We start from the raw sequence: 13,288 nt of genomic DNA on the forward strand, positions 1-13,288 counted from the left end.
TGGGACCACCGGTGTACAACACTACACCCAGCTAATTTTCTAATTTATTTGTAAGAGATGAGGTCTTACTGTGTTGCACAGGATGGTCTCAAATTCCCAGGCTCAAGCAATTCTTCAGCCTTCTGAAGCACTGGGATTACAGGCGTGGACCACCGTGCCCAGCCCTATCTGGTTTAACATGATACTAGAGTAAGGATTCTGTGGTTCTCTTTGTGTCTATAGAATTATTTAAAAAAAAAAAAAAAAAAAAAACCGGAAATCGAAACCCTTCTGTGAGTCCTAGCTTCAGTCCCACTTCCCACTGGGAATCAAGGTGGAGACCCCAGGTTCATCTCCCGCAACGGGCAGTTCCATTCGCCTGGAAACCACAGGTGGTTCCCGGATCCCTGGGGCAGCCCTGCTGAGTGAGACTCTGGCTTGCTGGGCTGGGGCCTGAGCCCGCGTGGAGGCACCCAGTGCCCTCCTCAGGACCCCCTCCTCCCCGGAGCACCCCTCCTTGGGCCCACTCCCCACCCCCAGACCAACCCGGGTCGTCTCCCGGCAGGTCGGTGGACATCAGCCCCACCCGACTGCACAGCCTCGCACTGCACTTTAGGCACCGGAGCTCCAGCCTGGAGTCCCAGGGCAAGCTCCTGGGCTCGGAGAACGACACCGGGAGCCCCGACTTCTACACCCCGCGGACTCGTAGCAGCAACGGCTCAGACCCCATGGACGACTGCTCGTCGTGCACCAGCCACTCGAGCTCGGAGCACTACTACCCGGCGCAGATGAACGCCAACTACTCCACGCTGGCCGAGGACTCGCCGTCCAAGGCGCGCCAGCGGCAGAGGCAGCGGCAGCGGGCGGCGGGCGCACTGGGCTCAGCCAGCTCGGGCAGCATGCCCAACCTGGCGGCGCGCGGGGGTGCGGGGGGCGCAGGGGGCGCGGGGGGTGGTGTGTACCTGCACAGCCAGAGCCAGCCCAGCTCGCAGTACCGCATCAAGGAGTACCCGCTGTACATCGAGGGCGGCGCCACGCCCGTGGTAGTGCGCAGCCTGGAGAGCGACCAGGAGGGCCACTACAGCGTCAAGGCTCAGTTCAAGACGTCCAACTCCTACACGGCGGGCGGCCTGTTCAAGGAGAGCTGGCGCGGCGGCGGCGGTGACGAGGGCGACACGGGCCGCCTGACGCCGTCGCGATCGCAGATCCTGCGGACTCCGTCGCTGGGCCGCGAGGGCGCCCACGACAAGGGCGCGGGCCGTGCTGCCGTCTCAGACGAGCTGCGCCAGTGGTACCAGCGTTCCACCGCCTCGCACAAGGAGCACAGCCGCCTGTCGCACACCAGCTCCACCTCCTCGGACAGCGGCTCGCAGTACAGCACCTCCTCCCAGAGCACCTTCGTGGCGCACAGCAGGGTCACCAGGATGCCCCAGATGTGCAAGGCCACGTCAGGTGAGAGGGGGCGGCCGTGTGCACGCGGGAAGACCTGGGGGCGAACTGCTTGCCCGTGTCAAGGGCTGCTGGGGGGAGGTACCCTTGGAACTGGGTGCAGTGAGGAAGGGGAGTCATTAATTCTGGGAACGCTGCTGTCAGATGCGGGAGACTTGAGGTCTTCCAGGCCTTTGTTGACCCCGCCCCGTTCTTACCTAATCTTGCACCATAACCGTGCACCTGACCCTCCAGAGTGCACTGGGCCAGCTCTCCCGTTTCTCCTTGTTAAGGACAGAAATCTAAGAAAGTTAGGTAAAGTAAAAGGAATGTCTCTGGGTTTATCCAACCAAAGGTGAGTCTTTTACCCTAGTGAGGAGAGTATCCCAGTGAAAGCCCACAGCTGTAGCTTGCAAAGGAAGCTGGGTTGGGGAATGGGCTTGGGTCAAGCCTAGAGATTTGGCCAGTGTCTCCCCAGATGGGGACAGACTGGCTAATGCACAGAGTGCCAGAGCTGTGCGTTTAACGGAATTCTTGACTGCTCCTGGCTTTCCCATTTCGATGATGATGTTATGTCATAGCCACAAACTATATTTTTCTTAAGTGTCTTCAATATCCTTATGTCTGAAAATTTCTATAAGTTTACCTTATATTCTTGTACTCAAGAGCACGGGGCGGTATTGAATCAAGTAAAAAAAAAAAAAAATAGAAGAAACCATTCATTCCCTTAAGTTACATTTAATAACAGTGACAATGACCAACATTGAGCAGTTGACTTGTGCTCTGGTCTCAGCACTGGCTTATTAACGTACCCTTACCACTCAGAGAGGGACACTGAGGAGAACAGAAATGGTACACATTATAAGAATAAAATGAGAGTCAGAAGCAAATGGGAGGAACTCTGAGTCAGGAATTTGGTAAACATCAGGGGAAACAGTGACCTGAGATAATGGGGGGGTTCATCTTTGGGGAACTGTAGGAGATTCTTGGTGCCTGGAGACAGCAGGGCAAAGAGGAAGAACCTGGATGCCCTAGTGAGCCAGGCTCCGGCATTCTATCCCCACATCCCCGTGGACGTGTTTATTAGGGTCCATTGGCCAAATGACAAGCTCCAGAGATCAGGTAATGGTGGGTGTTCCGTGGACTTCAGGGTCCCAGAACCTTCTTTATGTTCCTTCTTCATCTGTAAAATAGCCCCGTGAAATTTGCCATTGACTCCCCAGGAAGATCTTGAGTACGATCATCTGTGACCCTATTAGGTAAAGAACCAACGTTTTGTAAATATCTCCAACAGGAGGGTTTATGTTCTATCGGAATTGCGGCACTGGTCTAGTAGATTTGCTTTATGTAGAGATTAGGTAGATCTTTGGGAACATATTTTAGACTAAAATTTTTAAGAAGCTGTATCTGAGGTTTACTGATGGAAAGATTCCTTTACCAAAAAAGCAAAGGATACATTTAAGTAGGATTGACTTCCTACTAAATCTTTCCAACTGGACTTCCATGCTGCCTACATCAATAAATGCATAGTGGTCAGGTTTGGATGAGCTATTAAAAGCTCTGCTCCCTTCAAAGCACACTACAGTAGCAATGATAGGCCTGAAACAGCAGAGAGAGCAGGCTCTGAGAACCTTTCTGGATGCCCTCTCTTCGCAATGGAGAGAAACAATTTCACAACGGGGCCGCATTGAAAATGCCCTGGGGCCAGGGAAATATGCCTTCCCTGTATGAGCCCTGCTCAGGTCTCACTCAAAGGACTATGGGGACATCAGGTTCTTTGCTGCTGTAGAAACCATTACCATCCCTATGGCTACTTCCTGGTGGCAAAGTGGGGACCTAGGATCCCGGGTCAGCTTGATTCAGAATGAAAGTGCATGGTAGTGGGGAGAAAATGGAATTGGTGGGATGCAGAGGTTGGGGGGGCATGTAGAGATGTTCTCCCACTGTGACCATGCCATAGGGATGCTGAGACCCTGCCCTGGGGTCCTTCCCAGCATCCCTGGAAATGGTGACCTCTGGCCACTGGGTTGGTGTTGGCCAACAAGTCGCAAGCTCCTTCACCTGTGTCTGATTCCCTGTCTGCTCTCTTCCTTTCTTGCACCACCTGCATGTAGCTGCCTTACCTCAAAGCCAGAGAAGCTCGACACCATCAAGTGAAATTGGAGCCACCCCCCCAAGCAGCCCCCACCACATCCTAACCTGGCAGACTGGGTGAGTTCTCCTTCCATTTTCTTCACTGTGTCAGCTTGAAAGAATGTCATAGACGTTCAGATCCTAGTGACATAAGGATAAGTCAGTAAATGGACGATGAGGGTTCGTCACTGGGAGGTGTCTTCCTTTCAAGAGAAGCCCTGTGATCTGCTGTCACCTCTGCCTACTCCTTTCCCTGGCTGTGCCTTTATAGAGGTGAACTGTCTGTGTTCTCTTAAAGTAGGCGGTGGTCCTTGGGATGTGGGAAGACGGAAGCAGGAAGTGGGACTGTGCTTCTTCGGTCCGATTTCCAGACAGCATTTCATTTCGGTTCGGATTACACTCAGGCTGACTCAAAATGCCAGGCAAGAATGTCAGGGGGAGAAAGAGAGCTGATGAAGACAGCAAATACATACACTGAGAGGCAGGTGAAACAGCCACTGTCTTAGGATGTCTCAGGGTGCAAGAAAAAAGGCGGTGTCCTGGCCAAGCACTTGCTCTTTATCAACACACAAGAGATCAGGTGCCCTGAAGCCTTCAGTGGAAGCTGCACACAGCAAAATAAATGAAACCGAAAGGCAGTTCCTTTGATAGCTTGACATGTTTGCATACAGCATTATCATCTCGGGGCCAGTGAGGCTGTTTTGAACTACTGGAGGGTCTGGCAGACACAGGTAACCCGCCTGGCCCTACAGCACCTGCCTCTTCTGTTGCCCCTGAGACATCAGCTCTAAGTAGATGTTAGGTTCTGTTGACATCTGTTGGTTAGAGGAGTAAGGAGTCCCCTTCCTCGGTTTGTCTGGTTCCTGGTTTGGTGGAGCATCAGGGGGATGTCTGGGAAAACCTGACAACTGGCTGTGAGTTGAATCATGAGGAAAGCACAATTCCAGAATTGGCTCTACTGCCTGCCTCTCAGGCTCTCATACTTGGCCTTTTTTTTTTTTTTTTTTTGAGACGGAGTCTCACTCTGTTGCCCAGACTGCAGTGCAGTGGTACAATATCAGCTCACTGCAACCTCCACGGTTCAAGTGATTCTCCTGCCTCAGCCTTCCTAGTAGCTGGGATTACTAGTGTGCATCATCACACCTGGCTAATTTCTAGTAGAGACAAGGTTTCACCACGTTGGCCAGGCTGGTCTCGAACTCCTGACCTCAGGTGATCTGCACACCTCAGCTTCCCAAAGTGCTGGGATTACAGGTAGCTGACTGGCATTTTCGTTCCTGCAGGTTTATCTGTGGTAATTTTTTTACACCGGGTTTTCTAGAGCCTTCATTTTTGGCAAGAGAGAAAGGGTCCTAACACTTACTGAGTGCTTGCTGTGTACTCAAAGGGTGAGAGCAGCTTCTAACACACATGAGCTCATATAATCCTCATCGTCCCCTTGCAAGGGAAATACCCAGATGTTTTAGTTTCATAGATGAGGCTCAGAGGAACTAAGTGCCTGGCCCAACGTCTGACAGCTGGAGGGAGGTGGAATTCCAGCTCCGCCCTCTGTGACCCCAAACCCTGTCTTTTCCCACTATACAGGTAGTTAAGTGTGGTCCCAAAGCCAGCAGCACGAGTGAGCCTCACCTGGGATCTTGTCAGAAATGCAAATTCTCGGGCTCACCTGTAACCTAAAACAATCCAAAACTCTGGGGGTGGAGCCCAGCAGGCTGCATTCTCATAAGCCTTCCAGGTGATGCTGACCCACACTCAAAATAAGAGAAACTGGAGCCCCAACTCAGTGTTCCTGTGTCTGCTCCTACTTCTTGGGCTGCCTGTTGGACAGTAGCTGCCCCTCTGTCCTTTAGGTCATTAACACCCACTCACATACCACCCACACCCCAGCTCTCACCTGTGTGGCCAGGCAGCCTCTGCAAGGTTTAGGGTCTAAGAGTCTCACTAAGATTAACTCATAAAAGAATGACACATCTTTCATATATATAAAATACATACCTCCAGTGACTAAACAAGAAACTTCCGATTGCAAGATCCCTCTCTAGATCTTCCAACTTTTCTGAATCATGCCCAGTCTCACCCGATCCAAATATATGATTGTATTATTTGACCGGCAACAAGCTCTGAAATGTACAAGCCCTCCTCAGGGTCCTATGCACTTAAGATGGTCTTGAAACTTGCCTATTTCACCATCTCCAACTAGTGAGGACTCAAGACAAATTTGAAACAAAACAGCTATTTTGGTTCTTGGCATAAAGTTTTGCTATGATGTGATACGAAAGGAGGCCATGGGTAAAAGAGGGCCCGTCCCTCCTAACAAACTACGTATTTTGACTCAATTATGGGGACTGAAAATACTGCATGACTTGTATGATCTGTTGCTAACTCGGGTGTCTAATCAGCCGGCCTTTCGGATATATTAATAAATAAGCTACTAATCGTGTCTGTGTCAGTGTCTCTCTGTAACATGACCTCTCTTCTCTTCCTCCTCCTGCTTTCCTTTGTTCAGAGAAGCAACAGAAAACTCACCCATTCTGGATGGGTCTGAGTCTCCACCTCACCAAAGTACTGATGAATAGAGGTACCGTAAGGGGAGTTTTGTTCCTACTGCCCATGAGTCTGTGGTCCCACATGTGTTGCTTTTCTCCATGTCACCATTTCCACAAGGATATATCTGAATGCTGTATTTATGCCTTATTTCTAGATACATGGGGAACTATGTTTTTAGATGGAGGTTCTTACATCAGAGGTTGGATATTCCTAACACTGCTTCCCAGAAAAGACCCCCAGAGTATGTTTTGTTTTGAGACAGACAGTCTTGTTCTGTTGCCCAGGCTGGAGTGCAGTGGCGTAATCTCGGCTCACTGCAACCTCTGCCTCCCAGGTTCAAGCGATTCTCCTTCCTCCCTAGTAGCTTACAGGTGCATGCGTGGCTAATTTTTGTATTTTTAGTAGACACGGGGTTTTGTCATGTTGGCCAGGCTAGTCTCGAACTCCTGACCTTAAGTGATCTGTGCGCCTAGCCCCAAAGTATATTTTAGACTCACCGTGTTCTACCTACATTCAAATATTTGTAGACATTTTACTGTTAGTAATCAGTGTCCCCTGAATAGAACAGCATTGCTGCAATGCAAGTTTCAAAGCATCAAGGGCCAACTGAGTGGATCCAGAAGCACCCCCAGCATTCTTGAGTAACAGCTGTGCTGAGTACCAAAAGTACAGCTGCTTTTCCAAATGTCCATAAGCCAGCATTTTTATTGCTACCACTGTCACCCGGGAGCTCGTTAGAAAGCTAGTCTCCCGGGCACCACCCTGGTCTCTGAAGCTAATGTGCATTTAACAAGATTCCTGAGTGAATAACATGCACGTCGAAATCTGCAAAGCACAGGGGCAGAAAACAGTACTAGCCCCAGGACCCTTACAGTCTAATTGCCTATCAGGAGATAAAGGAGGAGCATGAGAAACTGCTACACTGATGTATTAAGTGCTCTAAGACTTAGAAACAAAATGCTGAGAGGATTCAGAAATGAGGGGGTCACTTTCGAGTTCACGGAGATGTTATGTGAGCCTGGCTCAGAAGCCTGCGGTGGGAGGAGGGGGCTGAGACAGAGACCATCCCAAGTGCAAAAACATGGATGCACATTAAGGGTGAGGGGTGGTTAACAGTAGAGTCTTGTTTCCTGTAGAGAAAAAACTGGACTTTTGAAAAGTAAGTTAGGACATTATTGCAAAGTTGACAGACGGGGAGTCAGGGGACAGGGACTTTTAGGCTTTGGAAGGAAGGCAGACCCCCTTGCCCCGCCCCAGTGCCAGAAAAAAAGAAGAGATTTAGAGATAGGATGATGGCATGAGAGCAAAATTTTTGAAGCAGGAAGAACGGCCTTTTTCTCCCCCAGTATGGGAGGGCCGATCATCTGCTAAAGGTGATGGAGGTAGGGATGACAGCCAGAAGTAGAATTAACCAGGTTTGAAAGAGCTGCTGTGGGAATGTAGGCACTGCTTGAAATACCTACATACATACATACACATGTGCATGCTCATGCATCCATGTGCACATGCAGGGACACACATACATTATACTGAGCAACAGCACCTTCCCAGACCAGGATGCCTCTAGAGGGCCTCGTCCCCTATCCTCTGGCCTTGTGACCAACTGCAGGACTCTTCAACAACCCCAGTACATGCCACCAGTTGGTTTTGTAAGTTATACGTTTAAAAAAAATCAGTTTGAAATTCCTCCCTCCCACCTCCCTAGGCCAAGCAGTTATAAACCACAAAATCCTGTGAGATGTGGGTGAATTTGCCATCTGTCTGGTATCAGAGGGCCCTGGCTTAGCCAGTACCCTTTGCAGGCCACACATCTCTGAGCATCGCCCTGGGAAAGGGCATTCTTGCAGTGGAAAGCCCCCACAGGCACTGGCCCCCACAGATTCTGAAGTCCCCACTTCTGTGACCCAGACTGCCCAGGGCTAAGCTGCTCTTCTGGGTCACAGTTGAGAGAGCACACCTAGGTCTTCATCCTGCCCCAGCTCATGTTCCAGTGAGTGACTGACTTAGGTTTTTACTAGGGCAACTATTTAGTGGCCTCATTTGTGTTATTTGTGAAGAATAAATGCTTCCTAAATGGTCTCTTTTGTTAATTTTGCTTTCGTAGCACATGGCATTCCTTGACTATTACCGTAAAACTTAATTTGTACTGAAAGGCAAAGGAAGGCTTAGCTGAGCAGCCAGAACAAAGGTCTCTTCCCCAAACTTACTTGAGAATAAGAGACCAATACATGAAGCAACATATATAGCTTTAAAAATACCTTACATACTTCAATAACTATGGGGAAGCACTAAGAAAGATTCTGTGTAAAACATCGCAAGTTTGGAAGAAAAATACATCTTTACATCTTTTCCTCCAGCTTCATTTTATCAGAGGCAGGAGCAGGCCAGTGGTTTCCATACTGTGGCCCCTCTGGGAGCCACCTGAGAACCAAACCACCAATCCAGCATCTCCCACCCCATCATCCAGATCCCAATGCCCTCTCATATGTGGGTTCTGTGACCCAGAAGCCTCCATGATGAACAACAGGAGAACACCATGGGCCAGCCAACAGTTAGGCTCTTGACATACCAAATACACCACCACAGGAACCCTTAACCTCATCTACTGCCTTATCCAAACATCACTGCTTTGAACTCAATGGTCTTTCTGGAGCCTTTATGATCAATACATAGTGGACTTTTAGTCCTTCTGAAGCAGATTATATTGTCACAATTATGACTGAACTTTAATAGTTTCAACCAGAAACTGTTTGGGATCCAACATACAAGAGAGTCAACCACATTTTATAATATTAGCCTATTTAGGAGTATTTTTCAAAGTGTGTTCTGTGGATGTTAATAGGTGATACTGTTCCAGAAGTTCTGCAGCAAACAGTAATCCAGGACTTCTCAGAACCTTTAATATATGTTTCATACACATTTACATTTCAGGCCTCTGAAAGGCAGAATCCTCAAATTTATTTATCCATGGAACCTTTTTTTCCCCTCAGAGCAACTCACAGGTCTACTTTGGGAAACACTGGCTAAAGTGGTTCCTAAGATCTCGTGAAGCCCTTAGGGAAGTTTTGTCCCAAACAGACCCAGATCATGCTTGTGTTAGAAACAAAAATTTCATCAACAGTTTAAGAAACTACTTAAATGTGCCAGTCAGTATTCGTTACATATGAAAAACTCAGTTCAACAAGCGTAAGCAAACAAGAGCATGTACCACCTGGTATCACTGGAGCCCGGGCTGGCTGGGTCTCCTTCCATCTCTAGCTCTGCTTCCTCCTCCTGTTAACTTTGTAGTTTCAAAGCTGCTCAGGCACGTGGCTATCTTTGAACCAGGGATTTTGATCGGGAGACTCTCACTGGCTCAGCCCCGTTGGGTTCCTTGTCCCCTGGCTCCCACAGGAGTGAAGATGGCGCCATGGTGGAGAGCACCACCAGGACCACGTGGAGTTAGGGAGAGATTGTCCCTCTAGGAGAAACATAGGACCCCTGGAGGGCCCAACCACCTCTCCCCTTAGAAGTTTTTCAGTCACGCACCATTTCAAAAGTCAGCTTAGGGTGGAAAGAAAGTTTGCAGGACAGGTGTCCCAGAAACATCCACTTACCACCTACATACAGTAATACCCATGGCCAGTGTCATAATCAAGGGCCTTTTCTTACTTTGCGTCTGAAGCTGGTTTATTTCTGGTGCTCCAAACACAGGACTCTCATTAAAATCCACCAGCATGTGCACAGATGCCTTGGGATTTTCCAGCTTTCATGGATTTTAAGGCCAGATGAGAAACATTTACAACATCCAGTTGTTCCTAGAGAGGTTAGCAAATGAAACAGAAAGCTGGGGATGACTGATGATTCTCAATCGTGAAGCTGTCTTTGGTACTGAAATGCTCCTAAAACTCGCCTGCTCTGAACTACATTGGGTTAGGGTCCCTTCCTGTCACCCATCCCTCACCACTCCCCTAGCACTACCCATGGGGAGATGAGTTGCAGGAGAGGAATTCAAAGGGCTCATTCAGGATCACTGGAGAGAGGCTGTTTTTCCGAATCATGATCCCTAGTAATGACTATTGGCTTCCACATATGTATGACTGCTTCTTAAGATTTAAGAATTACTTCTACCCAACCTAAATGGTGACACCTACCTAAAACACTTAAAAAAAAAAAAAAAAAAAAGCCTTTCATTTTCTTCTATACTTTCCTGTGTATTTTAAATGAACACACTTTTATAATCACAAAACAATGCGTGTTATTTAGAATAAAGCAAAGTCACCATTGATTTTTTTTAAACTTTTAAAACACAATTCAAAATAGCACCGCAGTTTCACTACAGGGAAACCTCACATTTCAAATGTTCTTCCAGGACAGAATAAAAATTTCCTAGTGACATCTGGTTAGCCCTGGGGTCTCACAGAGGACAACCCGGGCAGCTGTCCTGTGGGAAAAGTCCCCTGAGGAAAGCCCAGAGGTTATGGCTTTGGCTGCATCTGAGAATCACCTGGTGGGGAGCTTTGACAGCTCTCAGCGCTCACACACACCCCAAACCAATTGGACCCAGGCATGAGTATTTCTGAGAGTTCCCAGGTGCTCCCCAGATGCAGCCACGCTGAAGAACCACCGCACTAAGTAAGTGTTACTTTCCATTTTCCTCCTTCACAAATGCTCTAGGTTTCAGGCGGCCCCTTTGTGTGGATTCTGGGGGCCTTCTGTACACACAGCACTGTTGAGGGTCTCAGGCCTCACTGCTCTGAACAGGAAAGACTCGTGATTAGCACAAGGCCCTGTCAAGGTGAACACGTCCTTCTCAGTGCAGGCCTGGCTGAGCCCGTCCTCCTCCACTAACTGTCTCATCTCCTTTCTTGGGCCTCCCGCAGGAGCTACAATGATAGCTGTTTCCTGGATTCCTCCCTCTATCCAGAACTAGCTGATGTCCAGTGGTACGGGCAGGAAAAAGCCAAGCCCGGGACCCTCGTGTGAGCCAGCCCGGCCTAATCTGACCGCCTCAACGCCATTCTGAGATCACCTCACTGCCTCTCATTTGCCTTACCCAGACGCACCGTCACCCTGCACCAGCTTCGGCCCTCAGCACTTTTTTTCTCCTGTCTCCGCATTCCCTCCCCCTCGAAAACCTGACTGAGGAGACATTCTGGAAGGTTCCGGTCCCACTGTGTGTCCCCTGGCGCTCTTGCCCATAGAGAGCCAGACACCAATCCTCAATGGCACCTTGGTGGCTTCCCTCTGCCATGACAGCCCCTAGGCCAGGAACCGTCAGGGGGGCCAGCCAGCATCCAATTCCTGCGGATAAGTAGCGTTGGGAGAGAACGGGAAAGGGGACTTGAGTTACAGGGTGACCCAGAAAGACGATTCAGCCGTGTCCAGCCTGCCACCCATACGTAGGCCAACCAAGCACTTCATGAAGAGGAGGCCTCGTGGCATATTCAGTTTACACGTGAAATATTCCTTGATGGGACAGCTCGTGGGGAGTGGCTGTGGGGGAAGGGGAGGATGAGAAAGGAAGCTCTCGACACCAGAGATGCATCGGAGGACCACAATCAGTTCTATGCTGCCAAAGATTAAAAATACAAACATAAAAAATTAAGAGGGGCCAAGAGGAAGACATTCTTTCTGCAAGGAAATTTCTTTTAAATTCTGAACTGCTACTGCACACAAGTGAAAGTCAACCCTGTGTAAACTGGTGTCCTCTCTCTAGCCCTCTCCCTTACTGGCCCACTTCTCTCTCCGTAGAGAGCCTGAAAACCTGCCCCAATGCCACGGTAAAGGCGAGGGAGTCTTGGCTGGCATTGCTGGCTCACAGTCGCCATCCATCTGGACACAAAGGAAGAGAGACCCATGGGAGTCGTGGAAGTCGTAGAGGGTACTGTTAGCCCCGGTCCATGCAGGGGGGTTCAGCCAAGCCCAAGACTCAAAGCTGCTTTCCTTTCAGGATTTGTAGTAACATAAGGTGATAATGGCCAAAAGTGGTTCTCTCTCATTAAAATAACCAGTAAAAGCGTATCCTATTTTTTTGCACAAGGTGTTTCATTTTCTTTTTTATGGGAAACCAAGGGAAAAGCACATTGCGGTCCATTCAGTGTTTAACCGTCGTGGCTCATTTTCTGTTCGTTAGCACTTGTGTGACAAAAGAGCTCAGATCCGACTTCTCCTATGTGTCACTTATTCCAAGAACCCAACTGTGCCCTTAGGTAGAAAAATTGGACTCATGTGTCTACTAGCCAACAGGCAGAGCAGGGTTGAAAAAAATATCAGCTCCCAAAGGGCCCATGTGTCTACATCGTCAGTTACTGTCATGCACCACATTTGTGTGCAGATACCAAAAGAGGAGGAAAGAAGAAAAAAATTAATGTGTGGGAGCTGCACGTTTACATGTGTTTTGAGCTATGCTTCAAACACAACTGGAAAGCCATCTATCTTCAAAGGCCTCAAAAAATACTTTTATAACAAGTGCACAACTTTAGTTGGGTTATTCAAGATGGCACAAAAAGGTTTCTGCAGAGGTGGTATGCTGTGCTTTTGGCACAAGTGGTGGGGGGATGGGGGGTGGGGGTGGAATTTTTTTCTCACTCTAATGACTTCCTATTGGAAAGGCATTGACAGCCAGGGACAGGAGCAAGGGTGGGGGTAGTTTTGTGGGAAAGCAGAACTGAAGTTAGCTTAAGCATAAAAAGAAAGAAAAATCTTCGCTTTTCATGTATGTGGAGTCCAAGGATAACCATAGGCTCTACCAGACCAGGAGGGTAAGGATGGACATTAAAATGAAACAAATACCAAGGTATTCCTTCTGCTGCAGCCTGGAGACCACCGAGAGTCGAGCTGGGGCACACACACCTGGCCGGGACCCAGCAGTGACAAGGCGGGCTGTGGCCTCCTCCACCAAGTCTCTCTAGACGATTCAGGGCCTGCTTTCCCTAGCTCCATGCATGGCTGGACTGGTGATTCCAGGGTGCAGAAGGGATTCATATTCCCAGAATGCTTGAAGTGTACACCTTCAGGATAAAGAGAAACCGGTTATATTATTAAATGATTCTAGGGATTCATTGGGGGATACTTTTGTTGCTTTTACTTTCCTAGTTAGAGCTACAAAGAACAGTGATTTTTTTTTCTCCCTTCCCCATTCAGAAACATTATACATTGGGCCATTTTTCTTTCTCCTAAAGAAGATTCATGAATAGGCAGACTGAACTGTGTGCAACAG

General features: G+C 48.7%; 1 protein-coding gene and 1 long non-coding RNA gene across 5 annotated transcripts in view; one reads left to right on the forward strand and one right to left on the reverse strand.

Moving 5' to 3' along the window:
* Positions 1–12,680, forward strand: part of FRMD4A (FERM domain containing 4A) — a 692,562-nt gene extending 679,882 nt beyond the window's left edge. The window contains exons 21-24 of one of the 4 annotated variants that reach the window (XM_058431644.1): positions 545–1,431; positions 3,522–3,618; positions 6,047–6,118; positions 10,950–12,680. In XM_058431644.1, coding sequence (XP_058287627.1) covers positions 545–1,431; positions 3,522–3,618; positions 6,047–6,116 — 1,054 coding nt within the window. In that variant the 3' untranslated portion in view covers positions 6,117–6,118; positions 10,950–12,680. The remainder of the gene's footprint in view (positions 1–544; positions 1,432–3,521; positions 3,619–6,046; positions 6,119–10,949) is intronic. The other 3 variants (XM_032158219.2, XM_058431642.1, XM_032158389.2) reach the window with 3 other exon arrangements.
* Positions 2,274–13,288, reverse strand: LOC116471807 (uncharacterized). The gene is made up of 3 exons (XR_004248889.2): positions 12,862–13,288; positions 3,607–3,681; positions 2,274–2,659 (listed from the first exon to the last, which is right to left on the reverse strand). It is a non-coding gene; the product is annotated as an uncharacterized LOC116471807 (long non-coding RNA).

The sequence above is a fragment of the Hylobates moloch genome, unplaced genomic scaffold, assembly GCF_009828535.3.
Source record: "Hylobates moloch isolate HMO894 unplaced genomic scaffold, HMol_V3 SCAFFOLD_2, whole genome shotgun sequence".
Lineage (NCBI taxonomy): Eukaryota > Metazoa > Chordata > Mammalia > Primates > Hylobatidae > Hylobates > Hylobates moloch.